Source organism: Clupea harengus, chromosome 26 (assembly GCF_900700415.2).
Source record: "Clupea harengus chromosome 26, Ch_v2.0.2, whole genome shotgun sequence".
NCBI classification, from domain to species: Eukaryota; Metazoa; Chordata; class Actinopteri; order Clupeiformes; family Clupeidae; genus Clupea; species Clupea harengus.
In genome coordinates, this window is record NC_045177.1 from 4,523,726 (window position 1) to 4,548,654 (window position 24,929).

At 42.5% G+C, this 24,929-nt stretch overlaps 1 protein-coding gene across 1 annotated transcript in view; it reads right to left on the minus strand.

The window, feature by feature from the left end:
- Nucleotides 1–24,929, minus strand: part of rbm20 (RNA binding motif protein 20) — a 44,090-nt gene extending 19,161 nt beyond the window's left edge. Inside the window, exon 1 of the mRNA XM_031563860.2 lies at nt 24,455–24,929. Within this exon, the coding sequence (XP_031419720.1) occupies nt 24,455–24,546 (92 nt within the window). The 5' untranslated portion in view covers nt 24,547–24,929. The remainder of the gene's footprint in view (nt 1–24,454) is intronic.

The following is a 24,929-nucleotide window of genomic DNA, read 5'->3' on the forward strand; positions in this document are numbered from 1 at the left end:
AACTGGACAGTTGGCCGGGGGACTCGCTGTCAAACCCTGAATGTCTGTTTGAGATCCCAATACTCGATCCCTCCATCAGGTCAGTGGGAGTCAAATGAAACGTGTTGTGATGACCTTCGACAGGGGTCATTATATGTCCGTAATTACATTCAGATTGGTAAGTCAACTGGAATAGAAACATGTGATCTCATATACCATGTCTTGTGTGTATCTTGTAAAATCTTGTAAATAAAAACCTATGTATAGATACTATAGATCTATTCGGTGATACCCGTCACTCTGTTGCTCTGGCCGTGCCAACTGTAGTTCTCATTGGTAAGCAACTGTAAATGTATACGATCAAAGTTACAGTAGTAAAGATCAAGAGAGGCCTTGAGAGACAGTAATAAATGCCCGATGGCTACTGCCTCTTTCAGCATTATGACGTACGTGTGTGATTTCTACTGATGTACCAGCTGATTTCCATCCAGTGATATATACGTTGAAATGTGTTAGTGTAACTGTGTTCTTTGTGTGTTTAGGGAACAGCTAGATGTACTGCTATTGTACATTACATATTTTACAGTCCTTCCAGTCAGTTGAAATCCACATGGATGTATTTCATTTAAAAGTATGAAGTATGAGAAAAGTACATACAATAGAATAGACTCGATTGAAAGAAACAGCATTTTCTGAATTTCAAAGATTTGTTGAATTTCACTATCAGCATGATTTATCTTAGCTCATGTAGACCAGGTGAGATGGGCTGGAGTATGATTGGTACATTTGGTGTTGACGCAACTTGGTTGCCTTGACAAGTTTTGGAACTGGCTTGCGGCACACTGTGATAGACCTAAATACATAGTTTTTTGTTGGAATTACCAGGGGGTCGTGGTTATATTTTAAACATTATTATTGAGTAAGGACTTCATTATATTAAGATTGTTCGGTGTATTAAGGAAATTGGGATTACATTTTCTGGAAAAATCAAGACCACAAATCAGTGATCAGATAAGTAAGCACAGGGCTAATTGTGAACAATAAAATTAAGAAATTGATTGTGGACAACCACCATACTCATTTGAATCAATATTTCGCCTCCACTGATATTCTATATGCTAGACTCAGTAACACAGTCCACAAAACCACATGGGTCTCCTGAAAAATATTACTTAGATTGAAAGAAATGCAAGTTGTTGGTGTTAAGATACACTACAAAAAAATACTGGCAAGTGTAAGAACTTACTGATTGCAACTTCAAATGTGACCTATTCCCTGCACATCATAGACACGGTGTGTCTGATGGCATATACTTCAAAATGTTGTAGTGAATTAAATTGCGTCCATTTAAAGTACTAACTGGCATGCTCTTGTGTAACAATGTTTTATGCCCCTCTTCATTTATGGAACTATGTTGACTTGTGGTGGAACAGCGGATATGGTGATAGGGCGGGATTGCTCTGCAAATAGTAAACCAGACGGTAGCCTAGATTTCTAATTTAAAAGTTGGAAGAGCCAACCGTCCTTGCCAGTTAACTAAAATATTATTTATAGAATATGGTTATGTATTGAAATACAATAGGCAGTTGCACATCAGTTAAATACACCATGTAATGTGACGTTTTTATTTTGAATTGACATGGAAAGAAGCGTTCAAAAACAATAAATATGTATTTATAAATGGTTTCAATATGGATAACACAATGTAATAGGCTAATAGTCAATTATTACTTCAGCAATCAAACAAACAGGTAATAAATTAAATATTCTAATAGAACGACAGCGACAAATAAGAAGCAAACTATCCGGTTACTGAAAATGTTAAATGGTTTAAAATTGTGCATTTTAAATTATAAACGATTTGCTTATGAGACCGTAAAATAAGCCAGCCTGGCCTGCGCCACAGGCGTTCGGCTTCATCCATCAACGGCACCCTTCCTAAACACGAGAGACCGTTCATAATATCCATGTTTGCTTTCGCCGGGAAAAAGCAATTTGTCTGCCACATCATCGGCATTCTGGTCGTGCCATATCTGCATGACAAAATGTACGCCTGAAAATCCCTCCATTTGTTCTGTGTGTGTTTCACTCAGAGGATGAGTGTTGACTAAATTACAAATGGGCACAGGGTCGATTGCTGTAACGCGTGCTGGACGAACTGTTCCAGCAGAACATCGGCTACCGCACCACTAGGGTGCTCACGGGGATTTGGCAAGATTTGCCCGTGAGGAACCAAGCACTTAAAAATGTGCTGTTGCGGTTCAGCGCTTTAGCTATGGCGATTCCAAACTGTTAAAAAAGTTCTAATGGGAATACACATCTGCTCAAATTCGTAGACTTAAAATCTGTGTTATCCTTAATAGAGCATATATGCTATATCTGTATTAAACATTAGTACGCTCGTGTACACATACACAGACAGACACACACAGTATTTTTACAATTCGCCGTGACGGCCTTTAAAGTTTTAAATGATTTGATACAACAAATTAAATCTATACAGAGTATCACAGGTCTGAGGCAGAACTAAAATTAATAATCTATTAGGAAACAACTATCTCTTGACCCTCTCCACTGTCTCTATTGATCTTCCTTAGAGGGAGGTCAAAGACATTTCTTCCCCCACCCACAGGCGGTAATTGCCAGTTCCACAGCCTTAATGATAGGAAATAACAAACTGGACCTTGGCGACGACAGACGGTGTTGGTTCAAACATGCGCAAAAGGAGACGCGTTGTGGTCCATGGCAGTCTCAAAGGCAGGCAAGCTTGCTTAGGGCATTCATCTAGCCTGTTAAAACAACCAACCTAAACCCATCTCCCGTGCAGCTGTGATAAAAGAAAAACAACACCGACCTGCTCTTGCAAATGAGCGTCGACCTCAGGGATCCCACCACTGTCTCAATAGTTGTGTGTGTCTGTGACCCCTGCCCGCAACGACAAGGCACACTGCTTTAAGGGAGACCCTCAGTGCTCCCGCTATCGTGTGAATGTACTGTACATGTGTGTGCTGAGCGTTACCGTTCAGTGTGAGAGTGGCTGAGGCAGGAGCGCGGCTTGATGAAATGTCACAAGTGGTTACCGCCAGCAGGAGCGGGTGAACGAGTGGCAGCGTTTCATAAAACAAGCATCTTTTCTGTGGGCTTCGTGCCTAGATGCCTGTTTTCACGTTCGTGCCATTTTAAGGCAGCTGTGCTATACTATCCAGATTTGTAGCCACATTCCATTCAAAACAATTAACTGCTGTTGAAGGTACAGTATGTATTTTTTCGTTGTAAATTGAACAAACAAATGAGCACACACACATAAACAAACAAATAAACAAACAAATTGCTTCTAGACCGTGATTCTATGCATAGTGGTTTTTGTTCCATATATTTTACACATTTAATCGGACTTTTCAGCACCAGAAAATATAACTGCAAATACTGCACACATAAAAATAAAAACTATGTGTGGTCTAATGCACAGAAATGGGAACCATTTATTATCAGGCCTCTGAAACACGTCATTACTGGTTTGACAACGGCTACACATGGCATATTTGAGAAATACCGCGCTCTCAATATTAGCCTACACTGTATCTCTTGAATGGTGGTAACATGAATTTCCAAGAATAACACTGGGATACATCTACCAGCCTTACCGTGACCTTGACTTCTGCCTCAAGAATGACATGGACAAAACAAACTTGACTTTAAGTGGTTACCACTGACAGAGAGACGGCTGCTTGTTCTTTGTACAAAAGGTGAACACACAGGATGAGCTATAGATGACAAATGGTAAATGTGATGTTTCTGACAGTGACACCGTGTCATCCGGGGACTCCCACCTGCCTGAGCGCTTCAGTCTAACATGTTCCTGTCCGACGTCTGGCCAAACTGATACAAATATGATGGCTTGGATTTCACATTTTTAATTTAGCAAGCACACTGTCAATTGTTAAATTAACTGACATCATATTGCTTTAATAACAAGTCGCATTAAAGGGTGGTGGTGCACAATTTCAAACAATGTTGCCTATAGTCTGTACTAAATTATTGATTTGCCCGTGTTTTTGCACGTATAATTGTGATTACCGTGATTCAGTAGAAATATATATGAAAATTAAATTCAAAACACGTGTTGTTTTGTATACTCACCAGGAGGAATCATAGCCCATGTTAATTGGCAATTTCTGCGTGATAATATATAAAAATAAGCTGCATCGTTCAGAGGGGAGACTGTGCAGCATGTATTCGTGACCGGCCAGTCCGAACAGTCTTTTTTAAAAATCCTGGTAAAACGGTAAAGATTTGCCAGCAGGTTACAGTAAAACGGGCAGTGTACCATTGCTGAAGTTTACTGTTTGATACTATTAATATAGAATACAGCTGCCATTCTCTACGTTTACAGTAAAACACAAACAGCCTATACAGATCATTTGAAACTGACCAGTCTAACCCAAAAATGCATCCAGCTGGATCAAATGAACCATTTTGGATGGGTCATCTGCGTGGGACAGCCAATGCTTTAGTTGATGTATTAGCTAGAGTAGGTCTATCAGTGCCAGACCTGGCAAGACAGATATTTAACCTCATCTTAAAGTAGGATACCAGGCTTTACTCTTCTCACGACATGCCTGCACTTACAACTGCGTTTCGTTCAAATCCATTTACACAGCACAATATTCAATGTAGGTAACGATATATAAAATACACTAAAGACCTAAAATATCTATAGCACACGACACCATAACAGTTGGAACGTAATTACTTACAGAACATACAAATTTGAGTTCCGCATTAAAAAACAACATGAATGATCGACTGAAAAATAATAATGTCAAATCTGCACTTTAAAACAGGATCTTATCGCAGTATATTCTGTCTTTTTGGTGTTCCCAAAAGGTAAAGTGTAGGTCTACTGTTTTTTTTCCTCCAGGCAATCAGTAGTGTAAAATACTGTTGTGTAAGTAATTTCACCAATGTCAAATAACTGTAGGATGCTGCATTTAACGACAACAGGATTATACTGTTGACTTTTTGACGTAAATGAACAGCCATTTCTAAGAGTGAAGGTGAGGGCAGCTGAGCAACTGGAGACGTACGATCATGCTGCTAGCGCATTCCTAAAGCTTTCGCTTACCATAGCAGCATACTAGTGTGCCGTGGAGGCCTCATTTCAGTTTCTCAGGTATTCGGTTGATAATACATTGTGCTTAACAAATAGTCAAGAAATAAACAAACTACGCTTGCATTTTGTTTCACAGTGAGTCTTCGTGCAAGAAAATAAAAATAAGCTGAATCTAGTCACACATGGTAACATAATCTAGTCACCCATGGTTACAGAATCTCTCGACTCCTTTGCCTCCGCTGTTTTTATGTTTTTGTTTGTTTGTTTGTTGTCGTTTTTTTGGTGTGTGTGTGTGTGGGGGGGGGGTTATCCCCTGATAAGAAAGTTGATTCTTGGTTTGTAATGTTCATAGATTCACAGGCACATGTTTGTAATGCCCAACATTTTATTTACTGTCATTTCTATTTGTATTATATGGTTAATTTACATGAGCTGTTGCTTTTATATGACCCCTTGTTGTTGTCTTTTTTTCTTTCTTAGCAGTCCTGAGAACGTTTAATGAGGAAGTCTTCCTTTCGCTCCCTCCGCGTCATGGAGCCGCTGCATTGTGTGGCAATTCATTATTTCCTCGCTAGATGGCGACATTTCGCAGTCAGTAAAACACCAGTGGTCCCCACAATCAAAATGGTTAATTTCCTCACCACATGAGTCAACTCAATTTTGTTGAAAAATAGTTGTACACACGCTGTGCTGAATTTGCTGTTTCTTTTGTTATGTGGCGATAACCACTGCTGTTAACGCAGGTTAACACTGACCAACTGAAAACCCCATTTGTCACATTTGTGCTGCATTTGCTTGGTAATAACTCACAAAATAGCCGGCGCTCTGACAGTTGCAACGTCACACACTCTGGTGCAACAGGCAGTCTTTTTCCTCGGTGCTCATAAACCGACCCTCTTTTACCTAAGAGCACGAGCATCTGATTCCCAGCGAGGTGCCATGGTGGCAGATTTACAGTCGTCCCATCTGTTGGCATGCAGCTGAGCCCAGAGAACAACCAGCATTTCAGAGTCTCAGACCCATTTTTAGGCACATGCATGACCGGAGCCCTCTGCGGGTGAGGAGTACAGCCCCCCACAAGGGCAGAGGTCCCGGCTTGTTCGCAAGGACTATGTAAGGAACACTAGCCTATCCCTGGTGTCCTGCTGAGCGTATACTGCTTGGAGGAAATGGCTAGGATTAATCTATCGTATAATCTAACAGCGCACTAAGAGCAAAGAACAGCAAACAAGCAGCAAGCAAAAGGTGTTTATGAATGCAGGCAGGTGGCTTCAGAGGCGATATGAAATAGCCCTCATGCTATTAATGAAGTTAGTTCCAAGCTTTTGTCTGAAACTATTTTTCTAACAGAGTAGACCTTTTATCACAGAACTTACAGGAACCAACCTTTATCACATAAACATTTATTGAAAGTCTCTCATTACCAATAATGTTGTTTTTTTCTAATGCCTGGAATTATGTCCGCCAACAATCCACAAGATGGAGCTACCTTTCTACGTCATGAGGTATAGTGTAGGTGTAGGAGAAGTAATCAAGCCATTGGGAGGCATCAGAACACTAAAGCTTGTCTCATCCCAATCCATGGTGAACACCTAGCAATATCCTTGGTACAATATGTAAATAGTACAATATAATAGTAGAAGTAGTATATGTAGTAAAATAAAAGTATAGAATGTATTCAGTAACTACAAAAAAGCTGGGTTTTTTTGTCTTCTGAATTACATTGCATGTTCAATTACATAATTCATCAATATTGTAGTCTATTGTAGCATAATTACGTGCAAACAACCAAAACAATACATTTTACCTTTAAGACCTGCACTTGAACTTTTAGTTGGCATAATACAGTACTACAGCTAAAACAGCACATTGTGAACAGGTACGCACGCAAACACAGGGGTACCACCCCCCGCATGCTCACATTCACTCCGTCAGCCTATTTCAACTTTTCAGCAAATCTGACACGTTGCACTAAAGCCTCCAGTGTCATCTGGGTGATATCAGGAGCTCATCTGCCTGGTGCTTCTTCTGGGTTGCCTCACAGCTGTGGGACCAGCTGATTTATGGGGCCCTTACGTCTGACCTAAGCCACAGTTTGGCCCCTAACGCCCCATCAATACCAGTGCCTGGGTCCCTTGGGATGGGGGAGTGGGGTGTGAATCCAACCCTATGGCAGAGGCTCAAGAATGCCCCCCGCGAGACGGTTTTAAAAGGCACAAATTTATGACGGCCGTTTGTTTGTGGGGGTTTTATTAAGTGATATGAAGGCAGAGGACGTGTGTGGTGAGGTGACAGAAAGCGTTATGACACTGCTTATCCTGCACAGCTACGCATTTGTGTAAACACAAACACACACACACACATATTGGCGGATACACACACACACACACACACACACACATTTAGTGTCCCACTTCCAACATGGAGACGTTTGCTGCTGCCTCAACTACCCAAACAAACACGTGCATAAAATTTCACTGCCTTCAAGACACATGCACACGGTCAGACAGATCAACATGGTGATCAGCAGTCTAAGCACTGAGGAGTGTCCCAGGACTGCCAATGAAACACAGATCGCGGAGGGTCTGTGCGCCTTGCCCTGCCCTGCCCTGCCCTCCAATGCTATGCACCAGCGCCGTCACCGTGCATCCACGTGAAAACTGAACACGGGCCGAGTTCATTAGCGTCTCATCCACACCTCGCCAATGAGTGCGGAAATGTGGTTTTGTTGATGCATGCCGTGCTGACAAGGCCTAAGAAAAGCAACACAATTACCTGAAACCTGCTGACAGTATGTGTCAAACTGAAAGTGAGGGCAGGGGCCAGGTGAGGGGGGGAGACGAGATTTTGGCTCACGCACAAGAGACACGGGAGCCCACTCCCCCCCCATACTCAGGAAGAGGAGCTGCGTGGGCAGGCCAGTCAAGGAAGGATTAGGGGCAGTGGCAAAAAAAATTATATTTAAAAATGACAAGAATCCAATCCAATGGATATTCGAGAAATGTCAAATGTTAAAAGCGAACAGACTTTCCTGTCAGTGAGGGCCAAGCTATCATGATTTAATCTGAGGTTTTTTCCACTTTGTACACAGTGTACAGGGGGCCAAGCCCTGTGTGATAAAATGATAAAATGAGCGTGACCATTTGCAAACTGCAAAAAATAAAACATGAAATACATGAAGATGTCACTCAGGGAAGCTACCAGAACAACTACAGAAATGTTTGCTTCAACCAGTGTAGCATATTTTAGAATTTCCTTCTCCTGGAATTAAATTCTGGGAGCAGGGGTGTGTTTTTGTAAATGTGTGTGAATATATGCAATATGTGTTCATAAACGTGTGTGTGTTGTGTGTGTGTGTGCATGTGTGTGACACTATCGTGCCATCCCCCACCCCCCGCATACAGTCTCTGTCCAGCGCAAGCAAAGCATTTTACCATCTGTCAGCACCGTCAGCCTGTGAATGCCACTCACACCCTGTCACTGCCCGCCGCCACTGTCCCTCCTCAGCCAATCCGGTCCCAGCACAGCCCAGCAACGCAGGCCTCTCAGCCAATCAGAGGCCGCTTCCCATCCACCTGCTGTCCTTCCTTCGGCTCAGTCCACACATGGAAAACTATGTGTCGGGAGAGTGAGGTAACTGCAGCACTATGTTATCCAAACCCCCCACCACCCGGAGTCAAAGATGCTATTGCTAGTGATTGCAAGTGATAGCCTTTTGAGAAATGGCTATATTGCATTCGATATTTGGATATTTTTATAAAGAGAAAAGTAGAACTCTCAGAGTTCAAATTCAAGCTAATTTAAAGTCGCAATGGTTCACATTGTTGTAGCTGTTTGTGCTTTTTGAGCTAAAGAGATGGGGGGGCTATGGAATCTATACAATCGATTTTTAGGTTATGGTGCGCAAATGAGTGAGCACACTGAGCTATTCTTCATGGAATCTGACCACCCTTTATATGGTGTGTTCTCACACAGTAATAGGGGGCTTACCTACAACATCCTGTTTTTCTCAAGGGCCTATTTTGCTCTGAGAGTTTTGAACAACATCACTTTGCCCAAACTGGTGAGAGTCCAGAGTGGTAGCTTTTCTTGTCCAGGTTGTGTAGACGATGTGATTAGGCCCCCGTACATCTGTTCGCACCCTCCTGCCGCTCCAGCTGTTTCAGACTGGCCTCTTGGTGCAGGGCTGCACCCTTCAAGATCTAGTAAGTATGTGTCTGGATTGTCAATGTCAAGTCAAGCTGAAGGAGTTAAGTTTTCGTCCAAAACCCCAAAGTTAAGTGAGACAAATGTGGGAAGTGGGCATGGGAAAATGCTTGAGCAGACATTTTGCACAACAAAAAAAAATCTCCCTGAACAAGATCCTGGCCAAAGCGCTTCATTGTGTCTTTTAACAGGATTTCACATTGACACTTACTTCCCCATATGTTCCCGATCTCAAATGAGGCAACAAGCCAGTCAAGTTGCCATATAGACCAATGAACAGAAAATCCCGACGACTGGTCGGGCACTTCCGAAACAGCTGCAAGGAAAGTGGCCAAGCTGTGAGGGCCAAACTTCCCTCATCAAAGTGGGAGCTAAGCTCGGGTTTGATATGTCCGTTCTCAATTAATGTCAAGGGAGAGGAGAGCTGGAGCCGCACAGGAAACTGATGGCTGTTGCAGAGACTCTGCTGTAGCCGCAACATGTACTGCTGTTTCTGTTGTTGGGGGAATTTAAGTTTTTTTTTAACAGAAATATATGGCAGAGCGGAGAGCAAACTTTTCCTTTTCAGTGGCATTATTATTTCTCGGAGTTGTACTGATGCATTGTGCGTATGTATATAAATTTGAATTAGAAACTCAAAAGAATTAGGGTCCATGACCATCTCAGATCTCCTAGAGAACAAAGTCAGAAGTGTCCCACCTTATTGCTCCTTGATACGTATGGACAACACAGCAGAGCCTGCTCATTTTATTGCTTGGATTTTAAGATTTGGCAAATATTTGCACTCTGCAGGCTTTGGATTTAAATTGAAGCCAGTAGTCATTTCCCCTCACCTAAAAATCTGTCTGGGAATTTATATCAAAAGTGGATTTCCATGTGCACAAATGGGAAAAAAATAGACTTTATGGATGAAATGAGTTTCAGACATTTCTGCAACCTTAAATAATAATACAGGAAGAATAAAAAGCTAAGGTCAAACATAAAATGAGTAGGTGGGACCATCATAAATTCCAATGTAGAGTGCCTCACAGCTAAAGCACAGCATTAATACATACCCCTGCCAGGAATAGGCCTTTTTTCTCCCTATTTGAGCACATTGCAAAATATACAAGAAATGACAAATTGTCACTCTATATTATTTTTGATAACTCCTTCCAAAGGAAGGTGTTCTTATTGTAAATATTCCCTGTGTTGTCATACAGCAGCATGACGACAGCTGGGTCTGAATCATCCCCCAGCTACACACACAGACTCACACAGACACACATAACAGGAAGTATCTTGGCAGACAAGGCTGTAACTGATTAGCCAAGAGGGTCCTATTGAGGCCAATTACTTAATGTGAGACTTCAGCTGGCCTAAAGCTCCTCCCTCCCTCGAGGCCTATTGATTAGTCTGGAGGCTAATTGACAGAAGACTCTTAAGTGGTCTGTGATGAGGTCACGCCAATCGGCTCTGCCAAGCGACACACACTGTCTAGCGTCACCCAACCCCAATCCCCCCCACCACCCCGCCCACATCACCCCTCTCCCCTTCTCTCTCCCATTTGGGCTGATGGAGGCAATTAACATGCCTGGGCAACCACGGCTGTGAGTGACTCTTCTTTGATAGCGATGGCCTGAAGGTGATAGCGGCTGCCTGGAATAGCTCCTCCGGTGCGGACTGCGATATGATAAGAGACCCCTGGGGAAGGGAGTATGTTCGCCCCGGCCCCAGACAGATACCACTCCTGATTTATCAATCATCTCAATCATTACTCGCAGATATTTATGGACTGATAATGATACCACAACGCCAACTGTCTGCTTAAATGTTAACGATAATGATTTCAAAATAAAAACACCGGGGACAGACGCAGAAGGACATAAGGTCATGTGGGGGCAAACTGTTTCAGTGAACAGGTGTAGAGAGTAGACGTTTAGTCTTTACTTAATCTGCCCTTTCTTTTTGAACAAAGTGTGCAAATTGTATTGTTTCTTACTTTACTGTCACTATCCCTTCACTCTGAGGTTAGTGTTCCACATTTAGTGTTCCATTCGCTGTTCTATTTAAGGCAATGACTGCTGTCTGACCCATCGGGAGCTGTTCTGTGTTCCACTATCTTCCCTTTTCTGAATGTCAGCAGGAGGAGAGACATGGCACATTGAGCCACAGTAGGCTATTCTTTAGAACTCAATCTCAAAATATTAAAATTCAGACTTTTTGTCAAAGTTCATAAGGAGGAGCACAATGTTGCTAGATTATCGTAGAATAGTTATCTCAACTTCAAAAATTCTGTTGATACTGTATAGAAAATGTTTTAAAATGTTATATTGTATGTCACCCTACATACAGAATACAATAAAACGTGTGCATGCTAAGGTCTGACATGACTGAGGGGTGGACATTAATATAACACACTGCAGTTCTCGACGTTTAAAGATAGCACCCAAGCGCCACTGAAGTTGCATAACCTACCAACACAACTGTAACAACACAAGCATCCTCCGAAGTTCAGTACCTGGGATAGAGTGAATTTTCCGCACAGCTGATGGGGGCCAAAAGTGAAAAGAGGTTAATTTGCCTTCTGACGTTCAGTTCTGTTACCTCACCAAACTCATCAGGGTGTTTGCCCTGGTGGTGGTGTTGACCCAGATTTCAGAGGCTTTTTGTCGTTGAGCAGAGATGCAAGTCATTCGTTCATGTCTGGCGGTACGCAAGGTGTCTCCGTGGAGCGCATGACTCATCAAGACCTCCCCCTCTGGTCCAAACGTCGTCGTTGTCAGGTGACTCACAGTGCCATATGGAGCCTAGTACACTGCATTGTGAGGGCTTTAACAGCGAGGTACGAAACGTTTGCACCCTCCCACGTGGAGTGATAAAAAAAGGGAGTAAGGACTCAATAACGTCAGAGCACACTAATGCTATTGTTAAATAACCTTTAAGTGATAACCTTTAAGTTATATTCATATGTGACATTTGAATACACTCCTTGAATGGAATTGTCACTTGTTTGTCAGTCATAAGTACGTAGGTGTAAGACATTTGTTATAAAAGGATTCTACCCATGATCTTTGGCCACGGTGCTCTAATACCAGCAAATCCACGCTGCTTCCGAAACACGTCCCGGATATCCACGATAATCAATAAATCACCAACTGTTGGACTCATTCATTCCTGAGGAGACTTCATGTTTTGGCTTTGTCGGCAAGATAATGCAACACTGGGCTTCCCCGTTGACAGCAGACTCTCAGTGCAAATTAAAGATGTGTCTCTCGGGAGAAATTATGTATGTGGAAAACCAGCTGCGGAGGTGTTGTTCTGAAATGGACTTCCCTCCCCCCCTTCCTCCCCCACTTTCTTGAAGTATATATGTGCTACCACACTTTGCAGCCCCAAGTAGATGAAAGTCATTTGATGTTTCCAACACATCTGGTTAGTATATATACCAGGAGCAGGGATTTTGGCAGACTAGACGGGAAGAGCCCAGTTGGCAGGAGGATTTGGCGCAGTACTGGTGCGGAAGCCGCGGGCGGCTACCGGCAGTGTCTCATGCTGCGTAAGGGCACAAATGCAAGTTTTGGGTTTCAGAGGGAGATCTGTCTTTCTGTCTTAGTAGTCATTTTTACTCTGGATCAACAGGTGCTCCAGTGCAGAGGGCTTGGAGTGCACATAACTACGAAACTGCTGTCGATGACTTAAGCCTGTAGTCCTGGAAAAGCTGGGAGGTTTGAATTAATGAATATTTTTCTCCGAAATGATCTCCTAAATTAACTTGTGGTGTGGTGTGCATCAAGTTTCACTTGTCAATGAGAAACATATGAAAACATAACAAAACCCAGCCATCAAAAATTATTTTGTAATAAAAAAAATGTTTCATAAGATGAAAATTGCTGGAATACAAAAATAAAAGTGAAAAAAACAAACAAAACTTCACTTCCGTGACCTGTTTTACAAATGTTGACTGTTCTAACCAAGATGTATATGTACAGCCCAAAACAAGATCATCTAAAACATACTCAAAACATATAGTCCCCCAAAACCCTTTAGTATCTCAAAACCAACCCATTGCTACATCTCAACAGCTGTGCCACCTCAGTAAGAACATGCTTGTGAATGACACAACGTGATGAAGCGAATCAGTGTTGAGGCATAAATTGTCTTAAAATTGTCATCAACCTTCTGTCTTTCAGTCGGTTTAGACCACACCAGTGCAGGTAAGGCCTCTTACTATGTACTAGAATTCTCAGTTGGACAAATATTATTGAGAGTTGTGGCAGTTGTTCAAATGGACAGTGGACAATACAGTGAAACTTGTTATTCAGTATACTTCTTTTAATATAGAGCTTCATTTATTCTTGCTTATTATCGCCACAATCGGAAAACAGTTCTGTTTTAAGTTACAAGTTTAGCATATTGATTGGTTAGTACATAAGACATTCATCAGCATTGTGCAATGTTGACATGGTATTATTATCTGAGGCTTTTTCTGAGGCTAATACATTTAGCTTTGGACATGTAGTCTCTGAAGACACATCCATATAAAATTCGCCTTTGTGTTCAAACTTTGCTATTTCATCAAGGACACTTTTTTATTTTCTCCAGCTGTTTCAGTCTACATAGTTTTCCCCAATGTCTGTGAGCAGGCTGTCTGACCTTTATGAAAAACAAAAACATTCCTGAAAAGGAATATGACGGAAATCAGATGTGAGTGGAGAGGCCTTGGGATGTGCTGACACTCCTGGATTAGGGAATAGTATTTTCATCGTTTGGACTGGACTTATTTATTTAACATGCCGCACAGTAGCTCCAACCCACAGAGGTCTTGGCACAGATGGAAAGGTGACCTGTTCTCAACTGTCAACAAGTCGACAAAATGTCGGCAGGCTTCTCCTGCAACACCTCCGCGACTGGTCCAGACATGGTCATGTGACCCCGCTTGAGGAAGGGGGGGCCACCTGGTGCTGAATATCAAACATGACTGTCCATTAACATTGGTGCGGGGGGGTATCTAAAATTACAAATGGTGAGTTGTAAAGTTATACATTAACCCTCCCCCCATCTCCTTCCACCCCCTCCGCCCATTACTCGGACACCTGCCGGCGAGAGTTGACACGGCCGATAAATTATACACCAAGCACCTGGCACGGGTGGGTCCAGAGGCACCAGACAATATTCAGATGCGGCAAACCAGTGGTTTCAGGGTAAACAAGGTCGTATTCACTGATCAGGTGTCAATCTGGAGCCCAACACGGCCACTACTCAGGCTGCGTCAGTGGGCCTGTCAGGACCAGGCTGAAGCCCCTTTGGAAGTGTAAATTTAAGACCCAATGTCTAAATGTGGATTTACATCACAGCTTATAAATATGGAGAGAGGTTAAGGACATGATGAGCAAAGGGAACAGTAATGGAAACAATTCAGAGTCTCAGTACAAAAAAAAAAAGGAGTTCCAAAAGTGATCGTTTTCATGAGGTTATCGAAACCAAACTGACATTTTCATAAATTCCATTGAAATCTCTTCTCCTCATCACTTCTGATACCTGATCAGCCTAATATAGTTAGTGGGAAAACCATGTCCTCCCTCCACACTCTGCAACTAAATCAAACCTAATCAATAAAACACAGTCAAACAAGAAAGCAACACGTGTTCAGTTTTTACGACTTTGCTTCTTGTCAGCCCCTCCTGACAGGACTATGACATAGCGACTAGCACATTACCCAAACATCCAGCGGAGTGACAAATCGGTCTGCTGATGGGAACGGAGGCTCTCTCAGATGATCCTCTCTCTGCTTTCACTCGTTTTCTGATGCGGGCTGGAAGAACGCCAGGCGCTCCGGCCGCCTCGTGATTTCATGATATCACGACCGGCTGAAAGGGATATTCTGCTATCGCTTTACACGTCCCGGCCTGACCAGGTGCTCCTCGTTGCAAGTATGATGGTTTGTCACCACCAAAGATCGGCTCGGTCCAACGCTAAATGAACACGCGTCAACATTTATGAGCCAAGGTGTGACCCATGCCATTAACTCCTGGTTTTGAAAATACCTCATGTTTTCTTTACACCACTTCTGTATCTGCATAGCGGATGCATTTGTTCCATCTCATCATCAAAATATTTTCGATGGATAGCTTTGCCGATTACATGACTTTTCAACAGTTTTTTTTTTTAAACAATGTTTTACTGACATTAGAACAGCTGTTTGCTTTTTCTGTGTTAAGTTCATGTTTTGTCATTAAAAACAGGATGTGTCCAACCCCCCTTAGAGTAACACAATATATTAGTCATAATAAGTTATGAGCTGAAGACATATTTGGTTACCACCCTGCGCTGTGTACACAGTGTTTTATGTCTTAATCTTGTAGGATGCGAAAGGCTGTTGTCCGCAGGTCAAAGATCCTTTGACTCAGTGGTCCCATGCTGCCACTGTGTTCTCCACATGTGTGCCACTACCACCACACAGAAGCGAGTAATGATTTATCTCTTCCCATCCCAGATATCACTAAATGCGACACACTGAAATGCACCATGAATAACTGCACGGCAAGGCGCCTCTTTCATACTCTCATAGTTTCTCCCTTGTGCCTGATTTGCTAGAGCTGCCCACGTTTCACCTTTGACCCAGGAAGTCCCTCTAGGCATAAACACATGGAGTAATGCCTTCGTTCAGTACCGCTTGGGCCGGGCGCATTCCACAGCTCTCTGTGGGAAGGCTACGGCCACTTGTCAAAACACCAGGACTTAGCACATCAGACACATAGGAGCTTGTGAGACAAGCTGGACCTTTAATAGACAAGTCTTAACCTCAGCGTCCTTTGAAACGCAATGAAGGGTCGACTCGAATGTCGGCTTATCCAGACATGCAGTTTCTTAATTTGAATGGCAAGCATAACAACAACTATTCTCTGACATAATCCTCCAGGATCGCCCATTACCCCCACACCACATAGATTGTAGGGGTTTCATATAATCCTAATTAGATTAGATTATCACACCATGTTTAGTATCCTCGCTCGGTCTTAATATCTCCATCCATGAAGCAGCGTCTTACCCCACAACAGAGTCAAATCAGCCCAGGCCGGTTGTGAGGAGCTATAGATAGCAGGGCTCCTGTGCTTTACAAGGGCCTGCCAGATGATAGCCTTAACGCACTGTACGGAATTTGAAGGTTTAATTTCCTGAAGGTTTTTTTGCTGTTGTCTGGTCTCTTTTATCCACGTTATTATTCTATGGCATGGCATGGAACAGATGTAGTCCATCAGTCCATTGCAAAACTGACTTTTTTTTGGAACTCCATTTTTTTTACGACTTCCTGACGTCCATCTGTTTCGGGTGTGTGCGTGTCCTCGCGCTAGAAAACCAGATTAACAGTGGGATTGTCACTGTACTCTAATACATAGTCATTATTGCTGAGAAGCCATATTTCCTCTTTCACACACTCTCAGCTATAAGCAGTCACGGTGTGGTGGTGGCAGACCAATTCACAGGAGACAAAGCATATGCGTAAACGTGTGGTTAACTAATGCCACTTATGATACACTGGGCGTCTATTTTCGCCACAGTGTCCGAATGCTTAATTGTCACCTACATCACTTACATTAGTTGCCCTTTTGTTCCCTAGCACTGTTGCCAAAAACGTTACCCAGTGTCACTAGCCTTTGACTCTCCAGTGTCATGAACCTAATCTCTCCTCTCCTCCACTGAGCGCTCTTCGATCTCGTACGATCTTGAGAATGTAAATGGGCATTCTGCCACCCCCCGCAGCAGTGGGCCTTCACGCAAACACACACGACCCCCCCCCCCCGAAACGTGCAACTGGTTGGAGCATTAGTGGGTCACATTAGCGAGCTGCCTTGGGGACCATCTCTGTGTTGGTTTCAATTTGATTTCCTGTATTCTGTTCCACCCACCACCGCCTCCATCTCACCCCGCTCTACTGCAGCCACCCCCCTCAAGTCCCCATACAGATGAAAGCGTGATGGATGCCTTTAGGGTGACCACACGTGTCTCAAACGCTCCCCAAGTTCAGCTGTTCGCGCGAAGGGAGAGACGGGTGGCACGAACGCCACCCGAAAGCTTTTAGACCCTGAGGGTTTAACCCGCATCAGGGCCCGAGGCCGTGGGAGATTTCCCAGGCCGCAGCGCTGCCATGCACAATACGCATTCAGAACATTCCTCGCATTGAAGCATAGAATGGGGGACTGACTGTGTTCGTAGACGGCAATACGGACATGTGTCAATTACTGCCACAGAGTAGCTTATAGCCGACCTTTGTGCTTTGTGCGGTTTAAAATAACCAGAGCGGTTTTGATAACCTGATACTGCCTGTTTGGTTTGTTTGGTACCTGACTGTATGCATCTCTTCTCGATAAATCAGACTTGATTGTGGCGCACGCGGTATATGAGTGCAGAGGAATGTTGTGACATTGAGATTAATCACCACATGGTGTGTAAGCATTGTGTTGAGCGATACCCCATTTGAAAAGAGTGATTTCTTCCACTCAAGAGTTCTCTCTGTCTGACACACACACACACACACACACACACACACACACACACACACACACACACACACATTCATACAGACAGACAAACATTCACACACACACACACACACACACACACACACACAGATACGCATTCATGAATAACACAGTGACAGGACACAGCATGATAAGCTGCCAGTCAGGAGATGTAAGGCTGACAAATGGAAAGGGCCATCCCGAATGTCTTAAATACCGCCCTCTGTGTTCCTTGTCCATTTAATAGCCAAATAAAAGGCTAAAATACATTTATATGAAGCCAGTGTAGCCAATATGTAGCAGCCTTCCTGCCAGGTCTGCACAGAGGGACAATTAATGGCTCCTTTAATTTTAGAGACTGTTTACTCAGAGACATTTACACTGTGCCAGCTTGTCCATGTATATTTCAGTGCAAGGTTGATGAACGTGTCTGCTATATGCAGCTCTCATCCTAACCAATATCCATCTGATATTACAGCATACATGCAATAAGGCGCAGCATCGCCATAAAAATATCTCAAGAGAGGGCAAGTGTAAAGTAATCGAGACCCGGCCTAGCTAAAAGCTTCCAACTTTCAGGTTTCAGGTGTCTGTGCTTTTAACGTCCAGAGACGGAAAGTTGACCTGTCTGGTATAAAGTGAGTGCTAAGATAAAAGATAAAAAGGTATGAAGATGAAAAATGAAAAATAAATTAAAGCTCATGCCAGACACGGTTGCATATTTGTTTCACGACCAGCAAAGCGCCACAACTTTACACCTCTTTCATCATGATTTAATGACATGTAAGACAACAGCTTTGCAGAGGTCGAGTCTGAGCAAAGTGCTGGCAATGTATGACGCAGTAGGGCAAAAAATCGGATATTTAGATACCTTTGAACTTTGAGACTATCAATACTGTTTCCAGGCAAATCCAGGCCAATCCTCCACATCTACCTGACTTTGCATGGCGCCCGTGTTCTATTGGTCGTAACCCATATGATTAGTTCCATATACTTCTCTAGGTTAACCCTTTAGTGCCCGTGCCAAAACATTCCGTAAGGATTAACGCAGGAGAAGAATAAAACCTGGGGTTCTGTTCTGGGGTTCCTGGGGGGTTATGGAATTAACCTAGACAGTAAAAACTATACCCCTGTGAATTCAGCTGTAGACTGAGAAGATACTGTACAGTACTGTGCCAACAATTAGTCTTTATGGGAGAACATGAGAAACACCTGTTTTTCAATATCAAGAAAATATTAAATTTGTGTCCCAGCGCCACAACCTCAAGAATCAACGTCATTGAGCAAAAAAACAACAGTTGATCCGTAAACTTACATTAGCAACAACAACCAACGGACAACAGAATAATTCAATTTGAAAGGACTGAGGACTGTAGATAGAATAACAGATTCATTTGACACGACTTAACACAGAAACCCAAATAAGCTTGTAAACTCAGTCAAGCGACTTTAAGTTATACTGCGCGAGAGTGATATTGCCTCTCAGAATGCCATTACGCATAGAACCCTAGCCTCTGTGAGAACGGTTCCATGCTGAGTTCTGTGCTTAAAAGCCACAGACCTGCCAGTCATGTAACACAAAGACTAGCCCAGTTGCTTCAACGTGTCATCATAGCAATGAGTACATGCTTGATGCCCTATCCTCATCACAGCCCATGCACATCTTTTGGCAAATATGTCTGTCTGTATCAGGGGGGGGGGGTTGAATCAGTAACACTGCAAATAGGACAGCGGTGATACGCCAGAGCTGTAGGTACTTTTAGCTTTGGTTATGTGTCAGGCATATGTTGTTGGTGTGCTTCTGACAGTAGTTCATTTTCTTGGTTCGTATTTTTATTATGTTGCTTTTGTAATGCTCACCATTCTCCTGTGAAGTAGTTTACCACAGCATGAATGTAAACAAGAGAGCAACTCTTGGGACAACAACCAAACAAGGTACGCAAGACGCCCCCCCCCCCCCCCCCCCCCCCCCCCCCTCCCCCAACCTCTCCCCCCCAGCTCAGTTAAATGTGTTCGACCATGCTGATTTATGCACAGACAGGCTGTTGGACAACAGCTCACCACAAATCAATCTTGGTGAAAGGGCCCTCTCTGCGTGCCCATTTTCACGCCGTCAAGGACTTTACATTGCGACAAGACACACACAGGCCTGAACAAACACACACACACACACACACACACACACACACGGTCAGGTGGTGTTATATGGTGTTCCACCTCTCCTGTTGAAAGCTTATACTCAAAGGGCCAAAAGGACCACAACATCGAAGCATCAGAATTAAGCTCGGCTCAATTTATGTACTCAGTAATTGATTAATTGATAAATACAATGTATATTTGTACTTGCCATTGGGAGGTGTACTTATGGTAAGTCATCTTAGGGTTGGTCAAATGTTCTTTCATGGGAAGTACATAAAAGGATCAGTTACTTTAGTTTAGTTGGTTTGCTGTAAGGAGACTTAATGTGAGCTGGGACCTGCTGCTGCTGCTGGGATCTTCCCCTTGACTATTGGCAAAATCAACACGATTAGAATAGAGACGATGAACCTGGAACACTGAGAAAAAAACGCAAACATGTTAAAGTCAGATGCGTTATTATTACAGAGCTATCAAAAAATCTGCAGACTTACCAGAGATTTACCAAATAAAAAGTGGATCAGATCTTTGGAAGTTTCACACCATTACAGGGTGTCCTTTGAATCAACCCATTTGTCTGTCTCCTTCAATACAATTAAATGGCAAGACTGTCTTATAGTTATGATGGTAGCCACATAATGACTGCCACCGAATGTAAAATATATTAAATAATATTAAATCCAATGTATGCCCAATTTGGACATAATGTGTATTTAATACATTTACTTAATTACTTAATATTAATATAAATCCAGTGGACATTGGATATATATTCTATAACCATGACACGAAAGTCATTTCAAATTTCCAAACCCCCACAGCGTAATGCCAATATGGGCATTCCTCACAAGCCATTTAAAAGGAGAGGCCACTCACACAGGGAAAACACACCATGGGAAAAAAAAAAGAAAACGCTCCAAGGTCACCCCTGAATGGTTTAAAGCTCACTGCAACAGGATCCAACACTCGTATGTAGTGTTTATAAAAGCCTTAACGGCATTAATAAAGTTTCCATCTATCTATCTATCTATCTAACGATAATGTGCTTGGGTACTCTTATTGCCCCGCAGTGTGACCTGGTATCTAAACGACACCAACGAGAAGCGCCTGTAAACTCAGCAAAGCACAACTAACTCTCGGAGTGCCACATTTACCTTCGCTGCAGCATTTTGCCGTACGGGTCGGGTCAAAGACGCGTCTCCGCCGGCTGTAGACTGGAGCGGCACCGTGAGCGTGGCCTGACGAAGTGATAGGGTGGGAGAGGTAGGAGAGCAGAGGCTTAAATCTGCTGGCCCAGGACGGTGCCTGAACACCTAACACCCCTCCCCCCACACACACACACACACACACACACACACACCACACCCCAATCAGTAAGGAGGAAGGAACTTCTCTCTCTCACACACACACACACACACACACACACACACACACACATACAACTCCACCCCATAAGGGTCAGAAGGAACTTCTCTCTCACACACACACACACACACACACACACACACACACACACACACACACACACACACACACACACACACACACACACACACACACACAGCTCCACCCCATAAGGGTCAGAAGGAACTTCTCCTTTTGTGACAAACTGCCAGGGTGATATAGAGAGAGCAGCTGGAAAGGGCAAGTGAGAGATGTTAAAGAGAGAAAAAAGAGAGTCGTGGAGAAAGATGTAGTGTGTGTGTGTGTGTGTGTGTGTGAGAGAGAGAGAGAGAGGAAAAATGACCTGAAGAAAACGAACCCTTAAAATATCCCTACAATACTCTGCTAATTCCTGTGACCTCCAGGCTGTTAAAAACAAATCAGTCACGCAACAATGAAGTCCGAGTGCCCAATGACGGACCAAGGACAGGTTTCTCAGCAACTCGTCATGCAGAACCTGCACTTGCAGCACCTCAGCTTAGTTACATTGTGGTTGAAATTGCTTTTGATTCATTGAGTTTTGATTCAGTGAAATTGCTAATAGCATTCAGTATTTCAGATATGATTCCCATGCAAGCCACTTTTCTGTGTGTATGTGTACACACACATGAGACTGAAGAGCTAAATCAAACGAATGAAAAAAAAAAAAAACATTTTATATATCCTCCTGGGAACCAAGAAAAATGTACAGAATACTGTAGCTCAAAAGAGTAAGAGGGTATGCATGAAACACTAATGTCAACTACAGAGGACACAAGTCTATGGGTTGGTTGTCAGGAGGTTACATCAAAATTCTGTTGCTATAACAGTGTAGACATTCAGTCCTACATATCCTCCAAACCAACTCTAAACTTTGTTTCAGTGAACAATAACGTTTCTGAGGTACAAACTCATGTCTGATGTTTTGCGGACATGATGTAAATGATAATTACACTCTGTATTGGCCCAGGAGTGTCAAATACAAAATGTCAGCAACGCTGACGCAATCATTTCTAAGCATGAACATATGTTTTTGCAGATACATTAGTAAAAATAAAAAAAAAGTGTAACTTCTTGTAAAGCCACATCTTCCGAGCTGCCAAATATTTTTAAATTATCAAGCATTCATTGACACTATTCCCTGACATTATCCTTTGTGATAAGTTTCCAAAATAAATTTCAATGCCTTTTGAAATCTAGGAAAAACAGAAACCAGTTGAGATTAACGTGCAAAAAGCCTGACTTGCATTGCCTACAAGAATGCCACACACTGTAAATCTCAACAATAAATCTCAAAAATGAATTTGCTGCAGTTTTACAAACTACCAGAACCAAGAAGTCAAGTCTCTTGACTGAAAATCAGAGAGTTATGTGGTAACATCTGGGGCAAACGCTTAACTTGGTAACATCTGGGGCAAACGCTTAAGTCTTAACGCTTAAACGCTTAAGTTGTTTTAAGTTTTCAAATAGAAGCTCAGGAAAGCAGGTCCATAAAAGGACGCCCTCTTACCTTTCACTGTTCGACCACGGTAACAAATTGCCAGTTCAACCATGAAAACTCTCTCAGCACAAACACCAGGCAAAGGTTTACTCTTTTCACATACAATTGACCATACAAGCAGAAAAGCAACTATACGTCCTGCTATGACATGATATAACATTGACATGACAAAATACTGGAACTGTCTCTTTAGACAGAGCAATTACAACCTGATACACACACATGGTAAGTGCCGAATGTGTTCATTTCTGTTCACTTCGAACGGGTTCTCTTCCTCAGAATGGCAATCATAGTTAAGTTAAGTGTAGTTAATATCAGTGAAAGTGAGTATATTTGAGAAGGAAAGAACTGAGCCATAAACACAACAGCTAATATTTATTATTAAACCCAAACTTTAACACATCTTTGTCTGCCAACAAACAGTAGCACTGAATTTTTAATATAGCTGATGTTTAAAAACACAGGAGTTTTCTCACCATGTTTCTCAACCCTAGATATTGCAGAAGGCTATTTGTGTTGTAATTTGGTTTTACGCTGTATTTTGTTTTATGATTGACAGTACTTTAGAATATTTATCAAGCAGAATAATTCAGGTAATTTAATTAATTTAATTAGTAAATGACACACTAGTGTTTCAGACCTTCTAATATTTAGTCTGAAATGCCAGTAAATAGAAGGCATTCAAAGCAATACTAAAAAGCAATGCTTTCAATACTATAAATGTAGATTATACATTTATTCTTTCTGATTTTTAACATTATATATACCCATATCCAACACCTTTGATCATTTTGACATGTCATTTTATCAATTTTTTGTAGACTATGTGTATATATATATGAATAAAATATAAAACATGGTATTGGAAAAACATGAACATTTGTGTGGTGTGATTTAAATATGTAAAATAACACATAATCTGTCAAGGTGTAATCATCTTGTACCTATTTATTCAGGAACTATTGTGTAGGACATACCTTAGAAAAGCCAGAATCTATCTAGAGATGTTTTGTCAAGATGTTTACTAAAAGGGTGTGAGGTGAAATGATTTCCCATGCTGGAAAAACTATTAGTAGCTTAATCTGAAGTCTTCACTAAGTAGGGACATCCGGGAAAAAATACATACACAAGCGACACTGGTGAAAGACCAAATATCTGCACTGTGTGGCACAAGTCTGCCCAAACCTATTAAGACAGGCTTATGAATCTGCGAGCCAGGACACGGTCAGAATTATGTGGACAACTTCTATCCCGCACTGTCAGTTGGGGCCTCGGTGAAATCCATTTCTGGCAGAAACACTACGACTACTGTGAAAATCCATTCATCTTTTTTCGCCTCTCTGGATTTTTCGGAATGTTCATTTTTTTTTTAACGGAATAAGCTAGCTCATCCAAAGCGATGCTGCTTCAAATATGTTCACAAATCCCCCCTCGCATTGCGACCTGCTGTTTAAGCATGATATACTGTGCATGCACGTCTGCCTATATCCACCAGGAGTTAATTCATTTCTCGCATATATATTGCGTAGCACAGTCATGGCATGTGAGTAAAATTCCTGAAGTTTTCTGAGAATTCCAAAGAAGCGTTTGCCTTACCTCTGGAAGCGGTCGACGGCGCCCTTTGCTCCTGGGAATCCTGCGTGGCCTTTTCCTGACATGTTATTCTGTCCGTTCCTCATTTTCTCCATATGGGGTTTCAAAAGCCCCTTGTTATCCCAACTCTACTGCGTTACAGCAGAAGAGTCTGTTCCACCACTACGGCAGACCGCTCCACAAGCCAGCCCTCTCCTCAAAAAACAGAAAAAAAATGTCTGAATACGAAAAAGAAATGCAGCTGGTCAGTCTCCCTACTACACTAAACCCAGCTGGAGAGGAAATAAAAATCTTTGAAGTTTGTCCTTCTCTTCTCTCGTCTGTGCTCTCTCTATCTCTCTCTCTCTCTCTCTCAGTCAGTCTGTTAAGCCTCCCCCGTAAAGGCCACGCGCTCACAGGCTAAACTCAGAGGCAGCTCCTGGCCTATGTGATGGACAGCAGCAATGGCATTTGTCCCCCCACTTGGTTCCCTCCCTGT